Source organism: Mustela lutreola, chromosome 15 (genome assembly GCF_030435805.1).
Source record: "Mustela lutreola isolate mMusLut2 chromosome 15, mMusLut2.pri, whole genome shotgun sequence".
Classification (NCBI taxonomy): Eukaryota; Metazoa; Chordata; class Mammalia; order Carnivora; family Mustelidae; genus Mustela; species Mustela lutreola.
In genome coordinates, this window is record NC_081304.1 from 39,600,235 (window position 1) to 39,621,145 (window position 20,911).

The following is a 20,911-nucleotide window of genomic DNA, read 5'->3' on the forward strand; positions in this document are numbered from 1 at the left end:
AATTTTTAAAATGCCCTTTGCATATGTTGTGTATATGTATACATCCGGCTCCTATACAAGACATTGATAAAAAACAAGAGTTCCTTTGCTTTGGCCATTTGAAAAATACCAGCTACATCCCATTGTAGATCCTACCCACTGTCGAATGACTTTTGCTCTAACAACCCCCGGGCTCAGAGAATACACATGCATCCATTTCCAATGGGTCATTGAGTGGAGTCCCTGGTCGCTTCAATTGGCACAAAATTTACGATTTCTTCCTTTTATTTTTGAAATTCATTTCTACTTAATTTACAACACACCAAAACAAACATTTTAGGAATGTACCATATTATGCAATTACTGACCAGCCCCCATAATGACCTAAGCAAAAGACAGTCCTACCTTGGAAAGTGCTATCCTAGGGGTCTTACTCCAAAATGAGGACACTGAGATCCAGAGAGGTGTCTTCTGAAGAAGAAGGCTGCTAATGGTAGACTGCAAGCCAGCTCTTCCTGTGCCAGGGTTGAGGATGGCTTTCTTTCTTTCTTTTTTTTTTTTAATTAATTAGTTTATTTATTTGACAGAGAGCGAGAGAGATCACAAGTAGGCAGAGAGGCAGGCAGAGAGAGAGGGGAAAGCAGGCTCCCCGCGGAGCAGAGAGCCCTATGCGGGGCTCTATCCCAGAACCCTGAGATCCTGACCCGAACGGAAGGCAGAGGCTCAACCCACTGAGCCACCCAGGTGCCCCTGGAGATGGCTTTCTTATGGCAGAGATGTTCCCTCCAGAGGTGATCAAGCTGCCCTCCCCTCTCTCTTGGCTAGTGTGGGTTGTTGGCAGCTGAAGCAAGCCTTGAGCAGGGTCCTTCCGCTGGGTTTACTCATCTCAAATTCAGCCATAGAGCTGGAGCCCAGCCAGGTCCTTGGGAGCCTCTAGATTTCCTAGAAGATGGTCTTAATGGAAACACACAGCTGAAGAGGTGCAGCTGCCTTAGAAAGTAATTTATAATATATTTTCATCGGGAAAAATGTAGTCGAAGTCGTAAGTTGGAGACCACTTAGAACTCATCTCTCTCCGCTGAACCAGAGCAGATTTCGTATCTACATGTGCAAGGCAGCATGATAGTTGCTTGGTGAGTGCCAGCGGGGATATGAAGCAAATTAGGCCATGGCCCCATGCTCAAGAAGCCTACAATAATCCTAGGGAGGTGGAACAGACATATATTAAAAACTTCTTAGTAACATAAGGCAACGTGCTCAGATGAGCAACAGAAAGGTGGACCAGGGAACACTGAGGAAGGAAAGCATTCTGCCATGCGGCTTCTAAGTCGAGTGACCTAGATGAAACTGCAGCTTCCCCACTTCCTAGCGGTGTGGCGAGTTACTGGAATTCCCTAAGGCACTTAGAAAAGCTCTGGGCATTTTAAGTGTCCCCCAAGTGTTGGCTATTATTACTCTCATTCTGTGAATGAACCGTCATTTCGAGGATGGAAAGGACGTGAGCAGAGGAGAAGGAGTGGGCCTCGCGGCAAGGTGGTAGAATCCTAAGGAATTGTCCCCGCAAAAAGCTCCGCGAGCTACTTCGGTAACTCAGCTTGCAGCCATCAAACACCGCGGAGCACGCAATTCAGGAAACCTGATTCCACCCACTCTCCTACGTCCGCGCTCCTCGGCACCGCCTCCCTGAGATCCCAGCGCCCGTCCCCAGGGGGCGCTGCGCCCCGCCGACCTGGCTGGGGCCGGCGCGCGCCACCGCCGCCCGCCCCGCGCGTGCGCGCCGCCCAGGTGAGGAGGCGGCTGCCTGCGCCGCGGCGGCCGCTCAGTAGGCGGGGCGGGGAGGGGCGGGGCGGAGCCGGGGCGGGGAGGGGCGGGGCGGAGCCGGGGCGGGGAGGGGCGGGGCGGAGCCGGGGCGGGGAGGGGCCGGGGCGGGGCCGGGGCCAGAGCAAGGCCAGAGGCGGGACCAGCCGCCGCCGTCTCCGTCTCAGAGTCCCGACCCCCACTGCTCCCGGCAGCTGCGGCGGGAGAAGCGGAAACTGCTGGGTGCGCCGCGCCCGCCGAGAGCGCGCCGAGGAGCAGCGGGGCGGCCTCCGTCCGGCCCAGACCCGCCGACCCGCGCCGGGCACCGCCTCCCCCGCGGCCCCGCGCCCCGCGCCGCGGCCCCGCCCCGGCCCCGCCCGAGCTCGCCGCGCGCCCCCCGCCGGCCCCTGCTGCCCGATTGCGCCCACCTGAGCCCGTCTGCGCCCACCTGAGCCCGTACGCTGGCGCCATGGCGGAGCAGGAGAGCCTGGAGTTCGGCAAGGCGGACTTCGTTCTGATGGACACCGTCTCCATGCCCGAGTTCATGGCCAACCTCCGGCTCAGGTGAGGGCGGAGCGGCCGTGCTTCGCGGCGGGAGCCTGCGCTTTGTCGAGAAGGGGCGCCCTTGCGGTGCGGCGGGATTGGAGGTGTCAGGGGCCAAACTGGAGGGATGGGGTGCGTCCGGACGGGGGTGTCCGGTGGCCCGCCGAGCTCCGTGGTTGCGCCTTACCCAAGGAGGACGCCCGGGGGTGCGGCTGTCTAGGGGGGTGAGGGGCGTGCCGAGCCCCAGGGCTGCGCCCTCGGGAGACGGGTGGCCTGGGTGCAGTCCGGACGCGGGGGGTAGGGGGTAGGGGTGCGAGGGGGTGTGCGGGCCGGAGGCAGCGCTTGGGGCAGGGCCGGCTAGCTCGCTGCCCCAGGTAAGTGATGTGGGCGGGCCGGGTGACCTCATGGAAACAAAAGTAAAGGAAAACGCAAACTTTAGGGAGAGTTGTGGCGGCCACGAAGGCCCTGGGAAGACGGGAGGGTTGTTTTGTAGAGAGATTCGGGTCTCATCCCGGTTTCACACTTGGTGTTCTTTTTCTCCTTTTTTTTTTTTTTTTTCCTGGCGTAGTTCCATCATGTCACTCAGGATGCTATGCAGTAGTGGTCCCTGAGCTGTCTGTTCCGGGACACTGGCTATTTTTTAGTTACTCTCTAAACGTAATTAGACACGTTTCCAGACATCGAAGAGACTGCTCTGCTTGCCAGTGCCAAGATAAACTGTCTGAATTTGACAAGGCATTCATGCTTTCAGTTTTTTTCAAGGAGTTATGGATGGAGCCCTTGTGTTCCTGACATCCTTGAAAATGTAGTCACAACTCAACGCCCTGAAATGGGCTTCCAAGGCGAATTTATTTTAGAAACTCTACTACATGTGATTATTTCTCTCCTGATAGAGTAATATGTAAACAGAACTTTAAAGTAGTTTTGACTTTTGTTGTTGTTGTTGTTAAACATTACAGTAAATGGAGTTTCAACATAACTGACTTTGGAGGACAGGGGTGGGCGGTGGTTTCTGGAAGTTCTAGCCCTATTTCTTGTAAGGTTTATAGCTAAATCTCCCTCCATAAGTTTATAAAGTGAAGATCACAATTTAGGTTTGAATGCTTAACTAACCCCACTTCTCAGTAATAATTTCCCCTGTTCATTTTAACTTAAGAAATTAAAGAAAGCTTTTAATTTTGGGGATTGCAGACCCTGTAGGATATTCTTCTGCTCTTCTCCAGGCTTTGCTATGTCCCAGAGTATGGAGCACAGGTCTGAGTTCTACACCTTCCTATTACAAGCTGACCTTGAACCAGTCTCTGTGTCTGGGTTTCTTAATTTGTAAAATAGTGAGGATCATTAAGATTTTTCAGCACTTACTTTTTCTGATCTTATGTATTACTGCTTCCAAATTCTCTAGGTGTGACATCTGAATCTTAAACATTATTAAAGTGAGCCTAACTTAGCCTTGCAATTTAGTTCTACATTGTGCAAGGTACTTCAGGAGGTAAGGTGGGAGGATCCCAAGAACTGTAAGATGTATCCTTAGCTCTCAAAGAGGTGACAATACCAATAAAGACAGGAGAAAGGTGGAAATTCCTCTTGATTTAAATAATAAATCAAGACAACAATAGAAGAGTTAAGCTTGGTAGAGCTTAGGTGATTCTTTGCCAACAAATTGTACACACTAATTGTTCTGGAGCTCAGGAGAGGGAGAGATAGGTACTTTAGGCTGGTTCAAAAACACAGCACAGAGAAGGAGAGAGGTTCAGATGAGTTGCAAAGGATGAGTAGGGTTTGTCTAGGTGGAGAACATTCCAGGTGGATGCAGTGGCATGAACAGAGGAGTGGAGGCATGAAAGCTGATTCTGTTTGGGTGGTAGTGAACATGCTAAGTTGTCTGGAGAGAAAGGAGTTGGTGTTGGGGACTTGTGGGTGGAATCACCAACTCTTAGCCAATTAAGCCAATCATTAGTTAATGCCCAGGTTTCTAGGGCTGCCTTTACACCCAGTCACCAAGTCAGTCAAGATCCTGACCGTGCAGACATGTGCAGGTATCTATACATGTCTCATCCGTGAGAACTGCAGTTCTCAGTGCACAGCTTTGGTCACTGTTCAGGGTTTACTTACAAGCTGGGAGTAGTTGGTTCCCGGTAGCCGTACCCTTGCCCTCCTCTTCCATTGTAAATCCTGATTACCCAGGGGGAAGGCAATCCTCTCTCTCTCTGATAGTTTGGATTTCCTTTCCCCCTGTTATCCCTCCAGACTGTTCTAGTGTTTAGCTGTATGAGCTTCCGGGCTCATGCTGTTGTGACCCTTGAAACATTTGTTTCACTTTGCAAAAGGTGACAAAAAACAGTGCAGGTCCCAGTGCTCTTGATGTTGAAGTGTTTTCATGCTGGTAATTTATGGTTGTATATGGGCAAAATCTGCATGTTTCATCTTTCAGTGGATGTGTATGCATGAGCCCGATCATTCGTGGCTTCCCCAGACTGTGGCTCCTTCTCTCACTTCCGTCAGGAAGGTCCTGCCTTCTGCACCTCAACCCATACTGCATCCCCAACCCCCCACCGGCTCTTCTGCTCAGCGCTCTTCATTTCTGGTCGGTGACATAAGGTACTGAAGGGGACACTGGTTTCAGGGGTCTGTGTCATCCAGACCCAATTGTAATTCTCCTGATAGCAGCCACCAGCATAACACTGGGCACATAACACATTCCTTGTGACAACACTTTCTGTAGAGCAAGAAGAAAGGAAAAAAGTTACTTCTTCTAAGCTTTTATGACATTCATTTAGAATTATCTTTTTACTTTGCTACTATGCTGACCTCCTTTTCCCCTCTTGGAGCTAACAATTGATTTTTAGACATCCACAATTGATGTAACTTTTCTCATACTGTTATTATTTTCAAAAATTGTTGTAGGGGTGTGTGTGTGCTTGTGCTTGTGAGTCTGGATGAGGCCAGATTTAAAGAGTGATATGGATTAGTGTGAGTTAGTATATCTGTGAAGGAGTTTCAACTTCTGTTTCTTACCCTGACAGGAAAAAATGCTGGTATTTTGAAGGCTGCTTGCTTTCTCTCCTAGAAGTCCTTTGCCCAGGGGAGAGGTGTTCTATTTCTTTCTTTTTCCTTTTTGGTGGAGGTGGAGGTTTTGGTGGTGGTTTTGGTGGTGGTGGTGAGCTCCTCGCTGCATTTTTCAAGGGTCTGTGCCCAGGAGTAAGATTCCTACACAGGACACCTCCTGCCTTCATGGTCAGGCCTGGTTCCTGCCAAGAACCCTGATGACCACTTGCACCACCAGCCACAGTATCCTCACCATATTCTGCTTTCTTTGCAGCCACTTCCTTTTGGGACCTGGAACCCTTTGCTGGGCCATTCTTGTACTTGAGTTCTTCCGGCTTTAGCAGCAGCTTTGCACCCTCTCTCAGGAGAGCGAGCTACATGGAACAACTGGTCCTCCCAGTGCCCTCTCAGTCCCTGCTTAGTCCTGTGTGCAAAAAGGAGAAAGCAGGCTGCTGCTCAGGGCGGGGCTGGACCAAGGACCGCATCGCAGACAGATGTGCTTTTCACTTCCCAGGGTGATGAAATACACCATAGGCTTCCAGGGTCCAGTTTCCTAACTGTGTTGGTGATGGCTCCCCTTCTGAAAATAAGGCATCTGCTCAGCCTCGTATCTTGGCTCCTTGAAAATCTAACTTTTCCTTCCCTCTTTCCTTACTTGTTTTTCTCTTCCATAAAAAGCAGTCATTTGAAACACCGTTTGCCAAAACTACAGGCAACTTCCTCCTTTTTACCGAACACAGTGTGTCTTTTATACCTTTGCTTAGACCAGGGCTTCTCAACTGCAGCGCTTTTTACACTTGGCCTTGGATAGTTCTTTATTGGGGGGGGGGGGGCTGTCCTGTGCGTAGGATGTTTCCCAGCATCCCTGGTCTCTACCCACCTGATGCCAGTAGTACCACTTTCCTTCCATTTATGACAGCTGAAAATGTTTCCAGATATTGCCAGGTGTCCCCTGTGGAGGGGGGCAAATTATCCCCAGCTGAGGCCAGTGGGCCTCAGTTGTTCTTGCTCCCACGAATATGTTCCTCCCTCCCTGCTCACGTACTTTGCCCGTCAATCTTACTCATCTTTTGAGACGAGTTCTTCGAAGCCTTTCCCAGTCCTCCAAGTCAGGGTTCATTCTACTCTACCCAGGACACCTGGACACGTGGTCCCAACTGTTGGAGAGAATGTATCAGGTTATGTCAATGTTACCTGCATGCCTGCCTTCCCCCCAGCAGTGAGCTCCTTAAAGACAGAGTCATCCTGAAGTGGGTCCAGCCAAGGTTCTGCGAGCCTGAAAACTCATTACTGTTTGGAGGGGGCAGGTTTAAGAAAAAGAGTATAAATTGTGAATGCCAAATTAGAGACAGGGCTTTGGGAGGGGACAGTGTAAGTGGGTGGCAGTGAAGCAGACCCATCTCAGGTCCCCTTGTGTTTCCTGTCATGCTGGGCACCTCTGTGTTCAATACAGTTTTAAACATGTTCAATAAGCAGTCAAATACTGGCTAATTGTTCTTCAACCAGTGGAAGTCTTAACTTAATATTGTAGTTATTTTTAAAAATTTTATTTATTCATTTGACAGGGAGAGAGCAAGAGAACACAAGCAAGGGGAGCAGCAGGGAGAGGGAGAAGCAGGCTCCCCGTTGAGCAGGGAGCCCAAAGTGGGGCTCAATCCCAGGACTCTGGGATCCTGGAATCCCAACCTGAGCTGAGGGCAGCTGCTTAACTGAGCCACCCAGGTGCCCTATAGTTATTTTAATACAGCTTACTTGTTGGGGGGGATGAGTTATGGAATTATGTACGCATGTGCGTACAGTACACGCACACACTCGCCCGCACCACACCACCTCTGTACTCTTTCTCTGTGACGGCTCGGTCATTTGGAAAATTCGGTAAGACAAAGGGTCCCTCTTTCCTGCCAGAGGCAAAACCTTTGGTACTCTGGGTGGTCTTAGAGCAAGGGTAACTCTGCAGTTGGTTTAGAGTTCTAGTTAGAAGGAGCTGCAGTTAGATTTGTAGGAGAGGTGAATGGCCCACTAAATCTTTCTGGCTTCCATGTGAAATTCTTTGGCAGCCACTTTTAGAGGCATTCGGAAAAGGACAGCTTGCTCCGTGCCTGTTTTGCACATTGGCTTCGTATTGGGACAGAAATGAGAATTTGGGTTTTGGAGCTGCCATTTGGAGTGAATCACCCCACCGTCTTGCTTCCTTTCCTTCTCTGTGACAGATTTCCAAGACTATTTTTATTCAGGGTCATTTGTTGACCCTGGAGACTTCTGCTGAATTTAGCTCCCAAGTAGAGCCAGATGTGGGTGGAATCGGGCCCTCAGAAAGCTGCTACTGGTGCGATTCATTGCAGTTTTTGAAGGGCTGTCCTTCTACAGAAAGAGATAAGATTTGATTTTTCTGCTTAATGTGGGGATAGAAGATGGCGAACTTGGTGTAGATAGAAATCCGTTTAGCGGTCCACCTGTGAGTTGTTGGCACTGGGAATTATCCTACTGTGGAGATCTGTTGGTTGACCTTCCCACCTGCGTCTGAGTCAGCTCAGTGAAAAGAATCCTATCCCAAAGACTGGTCCCGTTTTATGATGATTCTCTGTCATCCATTGCTGGGTGGCCGTTGAGACTGGGTTGAGCCATTGCCCAGCCACTGGCTGGGTCCATCTGGTGGGGAAATTTGCTGTCAACCATGGCTCCAGCCCCATTGGGTAGATAACCTGTTGATGAGCCTCAGTGACATGGCGTTTAAGAATGTCAGCTGTGTTCATACATAGGTTCAGAAGGTCACAGGATTTAAAAATGTATATTCTAAGCCTCTTGTCTTTTTGTCTATTAAATTCCTTGGTCAAGACGATGGGAAGCAGGCTCTTTTCAGTTCAGCTGCTATGTAATTTCTGGTTAAATCTCTTAATAGAACAGTGTTACCCAAACTTTAGTTTGGGAAGAAGAACTGGGAGAGCATTGCTTGTTCGGGGCACTAGGCGCAGTGGAAAGAGCACATGGGCTTTGAGACCCAACTGACCAAGTTCAAATCCCAGCTTCCCTTTCACTTTTTTTAGCATTATGACTTGGGGTTAACATCCCTAAATTTCAGTTTCCTTACATGTAAAATGACTGCTTATTAGGGTTATTAGGATGAAATCACATGATGTGTAAAAAGTGCCTGGTCAGTGCTTGGCACACAATTCCTTCTCTACTGCAGTTAACTGTCTTCCTGAATCCTTCCCCCATGACCTCATCTCCCTGCCCTGACCTCATAATGAGGTGAAAATAGCAAGCTGTATTTCCACAGCTTGCTATTTTCACCTCTTTCTTCCTCACTAAGACAGATCCATTTGTTTTGGTTATATTTGCGGGGCAAAATATTCCAGATGAGCTTGGGGTTACCTCGTGGAGAGGCAAGAGCACTGGAGATAAACAGATCTGGAACTTGATCCTGTCTCTGTCTACTTACTACCACCCACATGGTCTTGGACAAGTTACTTAGCCTCCCTGAGTCTCCGTTTCTTCATCTGCACAGATGATGTTATTGGGAAGCTTGGATTATAGCCCCTGTAAAGCACGAAGATGGTAGCCAACTCCAGTCTTTGGGAAGTAGATCCTCAGTAGGGGGTCCCCTGTCTCTCTCCCCTCAGTCACCTCTCAATCCGGGCTGGTGGACCAAGTGTTCTTGCTATCCCCGGTTCCCTCCGTCACCGTCACTCTAAATGTACCCAAGATCCTGCTCCCTCCAGGTGTACACTGTTGGGTTTCTGAAAGCCATAAACTTTTTGGAAAAGGGAAATCAGTTCTAAGTATTCCAGAATATGTTATTCTTCGTGTCTACTGTTCTGCGCTTTCACAAAAGTTGGGGACATTGGTGCCCGACATCCGTAGGTACCATAGCTGGGGGATGAACTTTAAGTAGAGTCTTTAAAAAAAAAAATCTGTAACTCATTTCCTTAATTAATTATAGATTCTCTGTGTGTGTATGTATATATTTTAAGTTTTTATTTTAATTTCAGCTGTGTGATGATTAGTTGCAGGTGTACAGTGCGGGGATTCAGCACTTCCGTACAAGCCCCGGCGCTCGTGGCAGGGGCCCTCCGTCATCCCCATCACCTGTTTCCCTTGCCTCCCCACTCTCCTCCCCTCTGGTAACCATCAGTTCTCTGTAATTAAGAGTCTTTTTTTTTTTTTTTTAATTTTTCTCTTTGTTTTTTTCCCCTTTGTTTTGTTTCTTTCTTCAATTCCGCATATGAGTGTGATCATAGGTATTTGCCTTTCTCTGACAGACTTACTTTGCTTAGCATTATAGACCTTATATACTTTTAGTATAACCTCGTGGCTTTAAAGCTCGCAGCTGCTTCAATTCTTGCTGTGCGCTTATCACTATAGTGGGTACATTGGTGAGGGTTACTTTTTTTTTTTTTAATTTTAAATTTTTTTTTATTTGTCCCAGGGGTACAGGTCTGTGAATCGCCAGGTTTACACACTTCACAGCACTCACCATAGCACATACCCTCCCCAATGTCCATGACCCAACCACCCTCTCCCGACCCCTCTCCCCCCGGCAACCCTCAGTTTGTTTTGTGAGATTAAGAGTCTCTTATGGTTTGTCTCCCTCCCTATCCCGTCTTGTTTCATTTATTCTTTTCCTACCCCCCAAACCCTCCATGTTGCCTCTCAACTTTGGTGAGGGTTACTTTTTAAAAAGTCACTCTTTGGAGGGTAGCTGAATTGGGAGGAAAAGATACCTTAGTAGTTGCATCAATGTAAAGTAGAATGTGATTGAGCCAAAAATGGATAGTGCAGACAAGCTGTTGTTTTAAGGGCTTCCTAGAGAGAAGGAATCAACAAACCACATATTTTAAAAAGGGAATACTGTTGGGACACCTGGGTGGCTCAGTGGGTTAAGTGTCTGCCTTCAGCTCCGGTCATGTTCCCAGTGTCCTGGGATCGAGCCCCACCTCCGGGCTCCCTTTTCGGCGGGGAGCCTGGTTCTCGCTCTCCCTCTGCCTGCCGCTCCCCCTGCTTGTGCTCTCTCCCTCTCTCTGTCTGACAAATAAATAAAGAAAATATTTATTTAATTTATTAAAAGATTTTTTTTTTTTTTTTTTTTTTGACAGAGAGATCGCAAGTAGGCAGAGAGGCAGACAGAGAGGGGAAAGCAGGCTCTCTGCTCGGCCCAATGTGGGACTCGATCCCAGGACCCTGGGATCATGACCTGAGCTGAAGGCAGAGGCTTTAATCCACTGAGCCACCCAGGTGCCCCAATAAATAAAATATTTAAAAAGAGAATAGTGGTGACAGTATAATTGAGCACTCACATGTTAGGTGCTAGAGCTTGGAGAGAATTCAGAAATCAAGAAAATGGGATTGGGAGTAGGGAGGACACGCTCTGTGGAAGGGGTAGAACGCAAGCAGACCCTTGTTGGAAGTAGAGGAATGGCATCTGGGAAACAACCCTTTGCACGGGCCTTGCTGCTGATGCCCTCCACTGGACTGGCCTCCCTTTTTTCTCTCTCACCACCCATGCTCAGCACGAGTGAGCTGGCCCTGTGACTAGCCAGCTTCCATCACTCAGAATATCCCCCCACCCATGGTCTGCACTTTTTTTTCATTCTTATCTTATGCTGCCCCCAAATTCTCCCAACTGGGGATTGAGTTAAGTTGATAAGAATTTGCTTACCTTGGTGTCAGTTTGCTCAAATCTTTCTTTCTCATGCCTCGAGATCAGGTAGGGGGACGGAGAATTTCATTTCTGAGAAAATATTTTGCAGCACTTAACTGTTCAGGGATAGGGCAGCTCTGGGATGGAGAACTGAGATCAGTGGGCGTGGGGGGAAGGGATGGGCAGGATATAGTGTGAGCTCAGTTCGTTCTTGGGAGGCAGGCTCTGATGGTGGAAGTGGGTGTCCGAGAAAACCTTTGCTCCATGAAAAGATTTATCTGTGGCTCATCTTTGGGCCTAGAAGAGGAAATGGATTTTTTTCCCCTTTATCTTGTGTCTAATGACAGAACTTCCAAGACTTAGCCCCCCAGACTGCGTGGTGAATACTATTGGTCATTCCATCGTGGGTTAAAGAGACATTCGTGAACCAGCCTGGGAACCTCCGTAAATCTCCCACGGCCGTATTACCGAGATGTGGTTGGGAGGGCGGTTGAGCGGGGAGAACATCACTTATATACACAAGGGTCACATCAGCGCTAGAAGCAAATGAATTAGTCAAAAAATGGCTTCATCTAAAACAATGAAGCAAACACCAAGAGAAACTCAAACCATTTTTTTCCCCCTCCAGCCTGGGAACCTAATCATGGCTGTTTTGGTGAAATAGAACAGTCTACTTTTGTGGACAGTAGACCATTTTAAAGTAAAGGGCTCTGATAATTGACTTCAGTTGATGGAGAAGGGATTCAAGAGTGTCATCTAGTTCCTCGGTATTCTGCTCACCTTCCAATCTCCTATTGGACCTGAGCCGAAGGCAGCCTCACCCCTGGAAATATCCCAATTTATATTCCAAGCGCAACTATTCTCGTGGGACTGGTCACTGTGACGTCTGAACAAGACTTCCTTCATTTCCATATAGAAGTACACTATACTATACTGTACTATACTATACAATGCTATACTACAGTATATACTATATTTCTATACTATTTACAGTATAGAAGTGAATTTCACTTTAATGAGATTGACTCTAGTAAAGCTATTTTGCTTTAATAAAATGGTTGTTTACTGCTTACTGAACATAGCTTTTTCCGGAAAAGACACAGGCCAATTCATAGTTATAAAAACAAAACTTCTGGAGTAGATGGAAAAATATACCGAGGAACAAACACAACTTTGCTTCCATTCCTCTCCTCCGTAAATCTCCCACGGCCGTATTACCGAGATGTGGTTGGGAGGGCAGTTGAGCGGGGAGAACATCACTTATATACACAAGGGTCACATCAGCGCTAGAAGCAAATGAATTAGTCAAAAAATGGCTTCATCTAAAACAATGAAGCAAACACCAAGAGAAACTCAAACCATTTTTTTCCCCCTCCGACCACAAAGTCTGCTTTGAGTCACTTGTACAATAGAGGATCAGCTGTAGCGGGGTCAGGGTGATGGCGAATGGCCCTATCTCACACCGCAGCTTTGTGTTCAATATAAAGTCAAGAAAAATTTGATAGTCAATTAAAAGAAAAGTTAAACTCTATTTTTAAAAAAGCTTACATTTAATTTTGGATAACCCTAACATTGCTCAATGTTTTAGTTTTGGCTTTTATGGACATCTAGGTCATTTTAAATTCATTCTAAGACTAGCCCTCGATAATGAGGTAGAGTTAGCCCGATTCTGCCATCCTGGCCTATGTTCCTTATAACTGAAAAACCCTTACAAAAAAAAAACAAAAAAGCAAAAAAACACCATCAAAATAACAGGACTGTAGAGTATAAGTCAGTACATACAACTACAAAGAGTTTCTCACTGTATTCAACCTGTCCTGTCATATTTGTGCCCCGCTTCTGATCTCTAAGTCCTGAGGGCAAGGACCTGCAAGGAGATAGTGTTCTACGTCTCTGAAGCCTTATTGCCAGGCATGAAGGACAAAATGTCTTTAAATGAACAAATACATGAATGCATAATATTTCTGCATGTTTGATTCCTGCCTGAGCTATGTATTTACTGTATTTTTATATAATTATATAATCTGATTTGTTGTTGTTGTTGTGACTTTAGTCTTTGGGTAGATAGGAAAATGAAACTATCATTACTCTTGGGGGGAAAAAAAACCCACTAAAATATATGAGTTGCTGCAAAATGGTAGACAACTTTTCTTCCAAAAGATTTGTAGACATCAGACACAGGAAGCCTAACATCATGTAAGAGGAAAACACAATTCATTGGTACTTCGATCTTGAGCCGTCTTTTGTTGTTGCTTACCTTAGTAAATTGACTCCATTTTTTTTTTTTTTTTTTTTTTACCAGCATTATGATGCCTTCATATAGCTTTGTAACTCCGCTGAATGTCTCTACGGGACATGCTTTTATATAGCCAATCCAGTGATTAAGCCCATTTCGATAGGTGCTGGTTTTCTGTTTTGTTGTGTTTTGTTTTTAATCTTCGTTCTGTGGTGTCCCCGGCCATAGAGGTGTCTGAGAAGCAGTCTTCCATTCCGGGGGGGGATGGAATAGGACTTCAAGGCTCTCTGCTCACTTCTGCTTCCGAGACAGCAGCTCTACTTCTCACATGTTGGGGTTCCAAGACATTGTTGTTTGGGAGGATATGCTATCACATTGGGGGGAAAAAAAAACAGTTTTTGAAAACCACTCTTCTAGGTGATTGTTTTCCATATGACTTTTATCCTTGCCACATACCCAATTAGTAGTATTTCCAACCAGGAGCACCTGGGTGGCTCAGTCAGTTCAGTGTTTGCCTCTTCATCTCAGCTCAGGTCTTGATCTCAGAGTTGTGAGTTCAAGCCCTGTGTTAGGCTCTAGGACTTTAAAAAAGACAGGAAGGAAGGAAGAAAGAAATATTTCCAACTGAAATGATTTAAAAAGTGGCAGCGTGGTCAAGTGGTATAAAATAACAAGCAAAGGAAATAATTCAGTTATCCAGATTTAAACATGGCTGTATTATATAACTTCTGCCTCCGTTTGCTTCTGTTCTCTGGGCCTCTGTAGTCTTAAAATGGGACTGATCCTTGCTACAAGGTCATTTCATCAAATGAGACAACAGGTGGGTTGTTGTTCTTTTTATTATATTTATTTATTTATTTATTTATTTTTTAATTAAAGATTTTTTTTTATTATTTATTTGTCAGAGAGAGAGAGCGTGAACACAGGCAGACAGAATGGTATTCCCCGCCGAGCAAGGAGCCCGATGTGGGACTCGATCCCAGGACGCTGGGATCATGACCTGAGCCGAAGGCAGCTGCTTAACCAACTGAGCCACCCAGGCGTCCCTGGGTTGTTGTTCTTAACACATCAAGAGTGCCCAAGTGGCAGTGCTATCTCATTTTTGCCTCCTTATGTGGAACATAAAGAATGCAATTTAACTTTTTTTCTCTGTGACTCAGATCATCATGATCATAGGTATGAATAGTTGTTTTCATGCCCTTGGGATTTATTGAGATACATGTAATGTTTTGCCTCCACACCAAACTGATCTAAATAATTTAACTTTTTAGTGCATATGGGTCAGTTTCTACCATTTCTTTCAGTGAATTCTCTCTTCCCTCTTGATATCTAATCTTCTTCAGGATGCCCTTGTAGAATGGCTTAAAAAGAAGGAGTTAATGTGTTCCGATGAAGACTGAAGGTTTGAATTGGGTGTCTCAGTTGGAGGGCAGGAGTTCAGAGGCCTTTGTCTTTTTATTTGCCCTCCTCTGCTCCATGGTGGGCGTTTTTTTTTTTTTTTCTTTTTTTTTTTCATGCCTTTGGCATGTTTGGCTAGAAAGGCAAGTGGGCCAAGGCTGAGTCCTGAGTAGGTCAAGTGCTACTCTGAGATGTACTGCTGCCATTGGTATATGAATGACATATGTGGTTGAACAAACCAAAGTATGATGACAGGATTTTTCCACCCCATGGGAACTTCCTGATTGCTCATTGATTTGTGCTAGGCCCCGGCTGGTGCAGAGTATGTTACTGGTTGCATCCCTGCTTCTTAGTTCCTATTTTATCTGAAACCCTAACTGAAAAGGAACCTCTTCTTTAACTTCTTGATTTATTCTAGGCTGGCAGGTCCCAAATTTAGCTTGTATAAGAATTACCCAGCTTTTAAAATATACACCTCCCAGAGTATTATTAATGATGTATTAAGCCTCTTTACTGCCCAGGTAATTCTCTTGTCCAGCCAGCTTAGGAACCACTCCCCTAGGCTGCTGGTTTTTCACTCCTTAGTTGCATCCTGTTGGAGCTGAATGGGCCACAACCGATACGGGAGCTGATAGGAATAGTGACGCATGTATCCAAACAGTCAGTGTTCTTCGTTCTGTTCTGATTATTAAATGAATTAATGTTTTGCTAGTCCTTCTTTATTCTTCATCTTGACAACACGTTTTCTATTCTTTTACCCTATGGTTATGATTGCCCATTGTTAGCTTACTATATATTATTTTTCTTTCCCTAGATTCTCCATACAAAAATGTATAATCATGCCATCCTTGTTAATGTCTTGATATATGTTTTCTTATAATATTTTGAACATATATAAATTTTATATATTTTGAAACATGGACTCCTCGTTCTTATGTGAGATAGAATTCTGTAAACCATTTTCTCATATAACATAGTATCTTAAGCACTTTTCCATGTTATTAGATTGTCTTTGAAAGTATGATAGCAGCCATGTCTTTGTCATTCTTTTGGGGGCATGCAGTGGGGACCCAGACAGGCATGGTTTCTTCTCCCACAGAGCTGATAAACCAGCAGGGGAGACATACAAAATTGACAAACAACAAAAGAATAGTAGTAATAAGTGCTGTGAAGGCCAAGAGCAGGGTTCCCTCGTCGGAAAAACGGCAGTGGCATATGTGTGGTGTGTGCGCGTGCTACAGACAAGGCATTTTAATAGGAAGATGTCTTGAACCAAGATCAGAAGGATGAGGGCTCTGTTGGGGGCTGGTGCGGAGAGCCAGGTGTCGGGTGTGGGGACGAGATAAGGCAGTGCAGATCAGGCAGAATAAGCCATGACGGAAGGAAGGCGATTTTGACAGACAGACACACTTGGTGTGTTTCAAAAACTGAAGGGCATCCAGGGCTGCTGAAGTCTCCAGAGGGGGGACAGGCGACGATGGAACGCTGTCAGAGAGCACACTTTGCAAAGGGCCTTGGGAAGTGATGGATTCAGACTTGGGGCACCTCAGGGGCTCAGTCAGTTAAGTGTCTGCCTTCAACTCAGGTCATGATCTCAGGACTCCCTACTCTGCGGGGTGTCTGCTTTTCCTTCTGCCTGCTGCTCCCCCTCAACCCCCCATCAAATAACATATTTAAAAATTAAAAAAAAAAAAAAAGGACTCAGACTTTGGGCACACTTGGAAATTATTGAAGGGCTTTGCACGTCTCGCACTCACTTCAGGGTGATAGCCTCCTGAAGTATCTGGGCTGCTAGTGTTTAGCAGTTCGAATTCCCTGGGTCTGGTGGCTGGCTTTTCTGAATGTTTGTTTTTGTCAAGTTGGGGACTAAAGTACCTAGTTGGTAATTGCTTTCTGCACTTTCCCTTAAGAGATAGTAAACACAAATAAGTCCCATTTTGATCTGTAGTCTGACAAAGCTGTTTCTTGGAGTAGGCAGCCGAGAGTAGAGCTTTGTTTTGTTTTCCCCCCATAACATATTTATTTATGTTAGCAACAGAGAGAGAGCTAGGGGAAGGGCAGAGATAGAGGGAGAAGCAGACTCCCTGCTGAGCAGGACACCTGATGCGGGGCTCCATCCCAGGACCCTGGGATCATGACCTAAACTGAAGGCAGACACTTAACTGACTGAGCCACCCAGGTGCCCCAAGAGCAGAGGTTTTGAAGTAGTCTTGATAATGACTAATAGGCTATAAGTGGTTTTCTGGGATCTTTTTATTTCTGATCTTATGCTTGAAGCAGGAGAAGAATTCTGAGCCATGAAGTCTTTGAGTCATAGAATTTTAATGCCAAAGGGAAACCTTGAGGTTATCTCACTGATGTAAAGATACGTGGAGTTAGGAACACAGAAAGTATGTGATTTGTCCAAGAGTCTTCCCTAGTCGGGCAGCACAGTTAATGCTGGAGCAGAAATCTGTATCCCAGTCTGTTGTTTATTTTGCTTTCCCTCTCTTCCTAGCTCTCTTGCTTTGGAATCAAGTAGCAGTTCCTTAACTTCTTTTGTGGTTACTCACATAAAACATTTTTGCTTGAGATGCTTTGAACAGGTTGAAACAATGGACAAGCTAACAACGTAAATAATAAATAAAGCTCTATTTCCACTGAAGGGCAACAATAGAAATACGAAATAACCATGGAAGAGTGCCAAAGATGAGGGTTTTCTATTCTTTGCTGTGCACCAACGTTGACCTAGAAGTGTAGACTTGGAAGTTCTCTGGCTCAGTTCTGCCTCTCCAGGAGGGGTGCAGAGCTCCCACACCACCTGGAATCAGGTAGAATGCTGTTGCCTGTAACTAAAACAAAACCTGAACTAACCTGCTTCAACAAAAAGGAAACTTACTCCCTCACACCACCAGAAATGCTAACAGAGTCTCTGGCCCCGCTGGTCTGGTTATTTCAGTCCTGCCTTCCCTTTTGTGCTGGTTTTGTGCTCAGGCCGGTGGAAGATAGTTGCTGCAGTTCTGTGCATCCCACTGGGACATGGTAGCTTCTGGAGGAAGGAGAGAGAACCATCTGTTTGTCATGTGCTTCTCTCTAAGGAAGCCTCTAGAAGACTTCGGTGCTTTCCTTGGTCAGCCTTTGCTCACATGCAAATTATTAAGCCCAACAGTGGTTCAGAGGAATGTGGTTATCATGATTGATTTAGAATAGTCAAGAGCCTTTTCCTGAGGCCCATGACCATGTGGAAGGAAGTGGCTACCCGAGCAAAATTGGATTCTTTGTTCTTTCAGGAAGGAAGGAATTTTAGAGACAGAATAGGATACTGGATAGGTGACCAAGAGTGCTTCCTATATATTCTTTTACAAGCCGTGTGGACAGAATGGTGTTCACTCAGAAAAGAATGCTCTGTATGATGGGGGTACTTGAAGGAACCACACATAAGACATGTAAGTTTGGTGTGTTTTCCGGGAGCTCCAGGCAGCTCTCAGTTCTCCGTGGACACCAGCGGTGTGTCTTACAAATGTAAGGGTATTATCTACATGGAGATAGTGTCAGAGCCTGCAGGGTAAGAGTTCAGTCCCACAAGTCCCCTCCACTGCAGACACCAATCCCAAGACCAGGCTGTCCCCTGAGCTGCTGACCTATTGGCTCTAAATAAGAGGTTCCCGCGACCCCTTCCTCGGGGTTTGATTTACTAGAGCAGCTCACACAAAGAAACCTTTACTTATGTTTGCCAGTTGAGAATAAAGAGTATGATAAGGAATACAGATGAACAGCTAGATGAAGAGGTACAGAGGCCAGAGTCTGGAAGTATCCCAGGCCGAGGTGCTTCTGTCCCTCCATACTATGGAATATCATAGATTACACTGAAAGAAAATGGCTATGTATGTATCAGCCAGAAAGTATGCCATGATATATGATACGTTTAATGAAATAAGTTGTATAATTCCTGCCCCCCTTTTAAAAAAAATTTTTATTTATTTATTTGACAGACAGAGATCACAAGTAGGCAGAGAGAGAGGGGGAAGCAGGCTCCCTGCTGAGCAGAGAGCCCAAGGTGGGACTTGATCCCAGGACCCTGATATCATGACCTGAGCCGAAGGCAGAGACTTAACCCACTGAGCCACCCAGGTGCCCCTGCCCCCCTTTTTTAAAATAAAGAGATGACTGGGATTCTTTCTTGTATTAAAAAGAAGCAAGATGAGCATGGGGTATCTTGCTGTGCCAGAAAGCAAGGAAATCCTCCAAGCTTGTTGGAAAATATAAAGAAGATATGGAAACCAGTTTGAAGGAGCTCCCCTTGTCTAAATCTAGGTCAGTTTGAGCATCAGACTGAAATAGGAAACCACAAGCCCATGCTTACATAAACTAATAAATTAATAACTTGAACTTCAATGAGGAATAAGATATTTGCAGAGTATCTCCCTACAAAATGCTCATTAGTTAACATCAGAGGGGAAAAAAAAAATGAATGTTGTTATAACAAAGCCTGGCAGACACTGCCTTCATCATGGGAGCAAAAGGAACAGCATCAGTAATGGGACAAATCAGATCACATATCCCCCATCAGTAGATGCCATAAGAACACAGCATCATTTCTGTCACATTCTTGCTGAAGACATGTAACTTGAATCAAAGCAGAGCGGACATCTGGCAAATTCAAAATGAAGGGAGGTCTACAAAGAAACTCATCCCCCAAACTGTCAAGTTGATGAAAATCCAGGGATGGCCGAGGAAGTATTCTAGAAAGAAGGAGAGTAAAGAGACGTAACTAAGGGTGAACCATGAGCCTGAACTGGATTCTCCTCTGTGGTGGACACTATGGACATATTTGGTGGAGTTTGAGTGGGGTTTGAGAATTCATTGTTAATAAACATATCACACTCTGTCATATTCGGATTTCCTGATTTTTATGATTGTGTTGCGGTTGTATAGGAGAATGTCATTGCAGGAAATAGGTGTGAATGGGTGGTAGGCCAGAAGGTCAGCGAGTCACTGTCAGGTAGTTCAGGAAGAAAGAGGGTACTTGAAAAAAACTTTTTTTGTAAGTTTGAGATTGCTTTAAAAAAAAAAGTGACTTCTACCTAAACATCAAATGGATTCCCAAGGGATGTATGGGAAGTTCACTCACCAAGGTTGTTGTAAAGGGGTTTTCATGGTTTTCATTGGTTTACATGGCCTCTGAAGTGCTAAATGCTAGGATTCTGGGTGTCTCTCTATGTATTTTAAAGTGATAGTTGAATTTATTAAATACATTTCTACCTTCAGTTACTACAGATCCAAGGAGATTGCCCTCTCATACCAATCAGTAGATATTATTTAAAACTATTTACTAGAGACTTTACTAGAGACTATACACTAAGGACCCTCTATAACTCCCTACAAGATGTTCATGATGTAATTGGATAAAAGGGGCATTGGCATAAAAAAGCATATGACCTCCATTGTGTCGTATAGAATAGAAGCCAGGTCGTAGGTACCAATGTGGTGCAGTTCAGACCAGGGCGATGTTTCTTGTAAGCTTTGGGGATTAAGGGAGGCCTCTCTGAAGGCGTGGGATGGGGCTGAGTGTTGGAGCTTGAGTAAGACTGAGGTGTGCGTGATGTAAGAACTCAGGGAAGAGCATTCCTTGCAGAGCTCCTCTGCGAACGGGCATGGTGTGTTCAGGGATGAGGAGAAGACAAGTGACAGGTTTGGAGCGTTCATAGAGGAGAGCTCTGCTTTCACTTCGGTATAGTTAGGGAGACAAGACTAGCTTCCAAAGAAGTGAAAATGGGGAGGAAACATGATTGAGACGGCTCTGAGACGCAAGGCACTGTGTGTTACATGGCTTCTCAGTTAAATTCATTCATCTTTTTAAATCTATTTGGTTCTACAAGTTGGGTGTTATACTCATTATACAGATGTGAAACATGTATTCAAAGAGAGAAAATGATTTTCTCAAAGTCATGTTGCTAATATAAGAGGCACTTTGAGTTTGAAAGTCGGGCATGGGCATGAGAGCAAAGCCCTTTCTCCTAGCCCTGCGGCTGCTTGTGTGTGGAAAGGAGCAGGGGCAGTGATCGAGACTGAGGGCACTGGCTGCATATGTTGATGTTGAAAACAGTATTGGGAAAGGAGAATGCCTCTCATGTTGAGATCGAGGTGCCCGTGGGACCCATGCGCCATGTGTAGATGATCAAAGAGCATAAAGAGCGAGTTAAGGGCCATGGACTGAACCCCAAGGAAATCTCTAAGGACAGTGAGAAGAGGCACCCTGACAGGAACCTGAGATGGAGCATCCGGGAGGTGGGAAG

The 20,911-nt window shown here is 45.7% G+C and overlaps 1 protein-coding gene across 3 annotated transcripts in view; it reads left to right on the forward strand.

Moving 5' to 3' along the window:
* Positions 1–2,202: 2,202 nt before the first annotated feature.
* MYO1D (myosin ID) overlaps positions 2,203–20,911 on the forward strand; it is a 343,759-nt gene continuing 325,050 nt past the window's right edge. For 2 of the 3 annotated variants that reach the window (XM_059147261.1, XM_059147263.1), the window contains exon 1: positions 2,215–2,340. In XM_059147261.1, coding sequence (XP_059003244.1) covers positions 2,246–2,340 — 95 coding nt within the window. In that variant the 5' untranslated portion in view covers positions 2,215–2,245. Of the gene's footprint in view, positions 2,341–20,911 lie in introns of all 3 variants that reach the window. The other variant, XM_059147262.1, reaches the window with a different exon arrangement.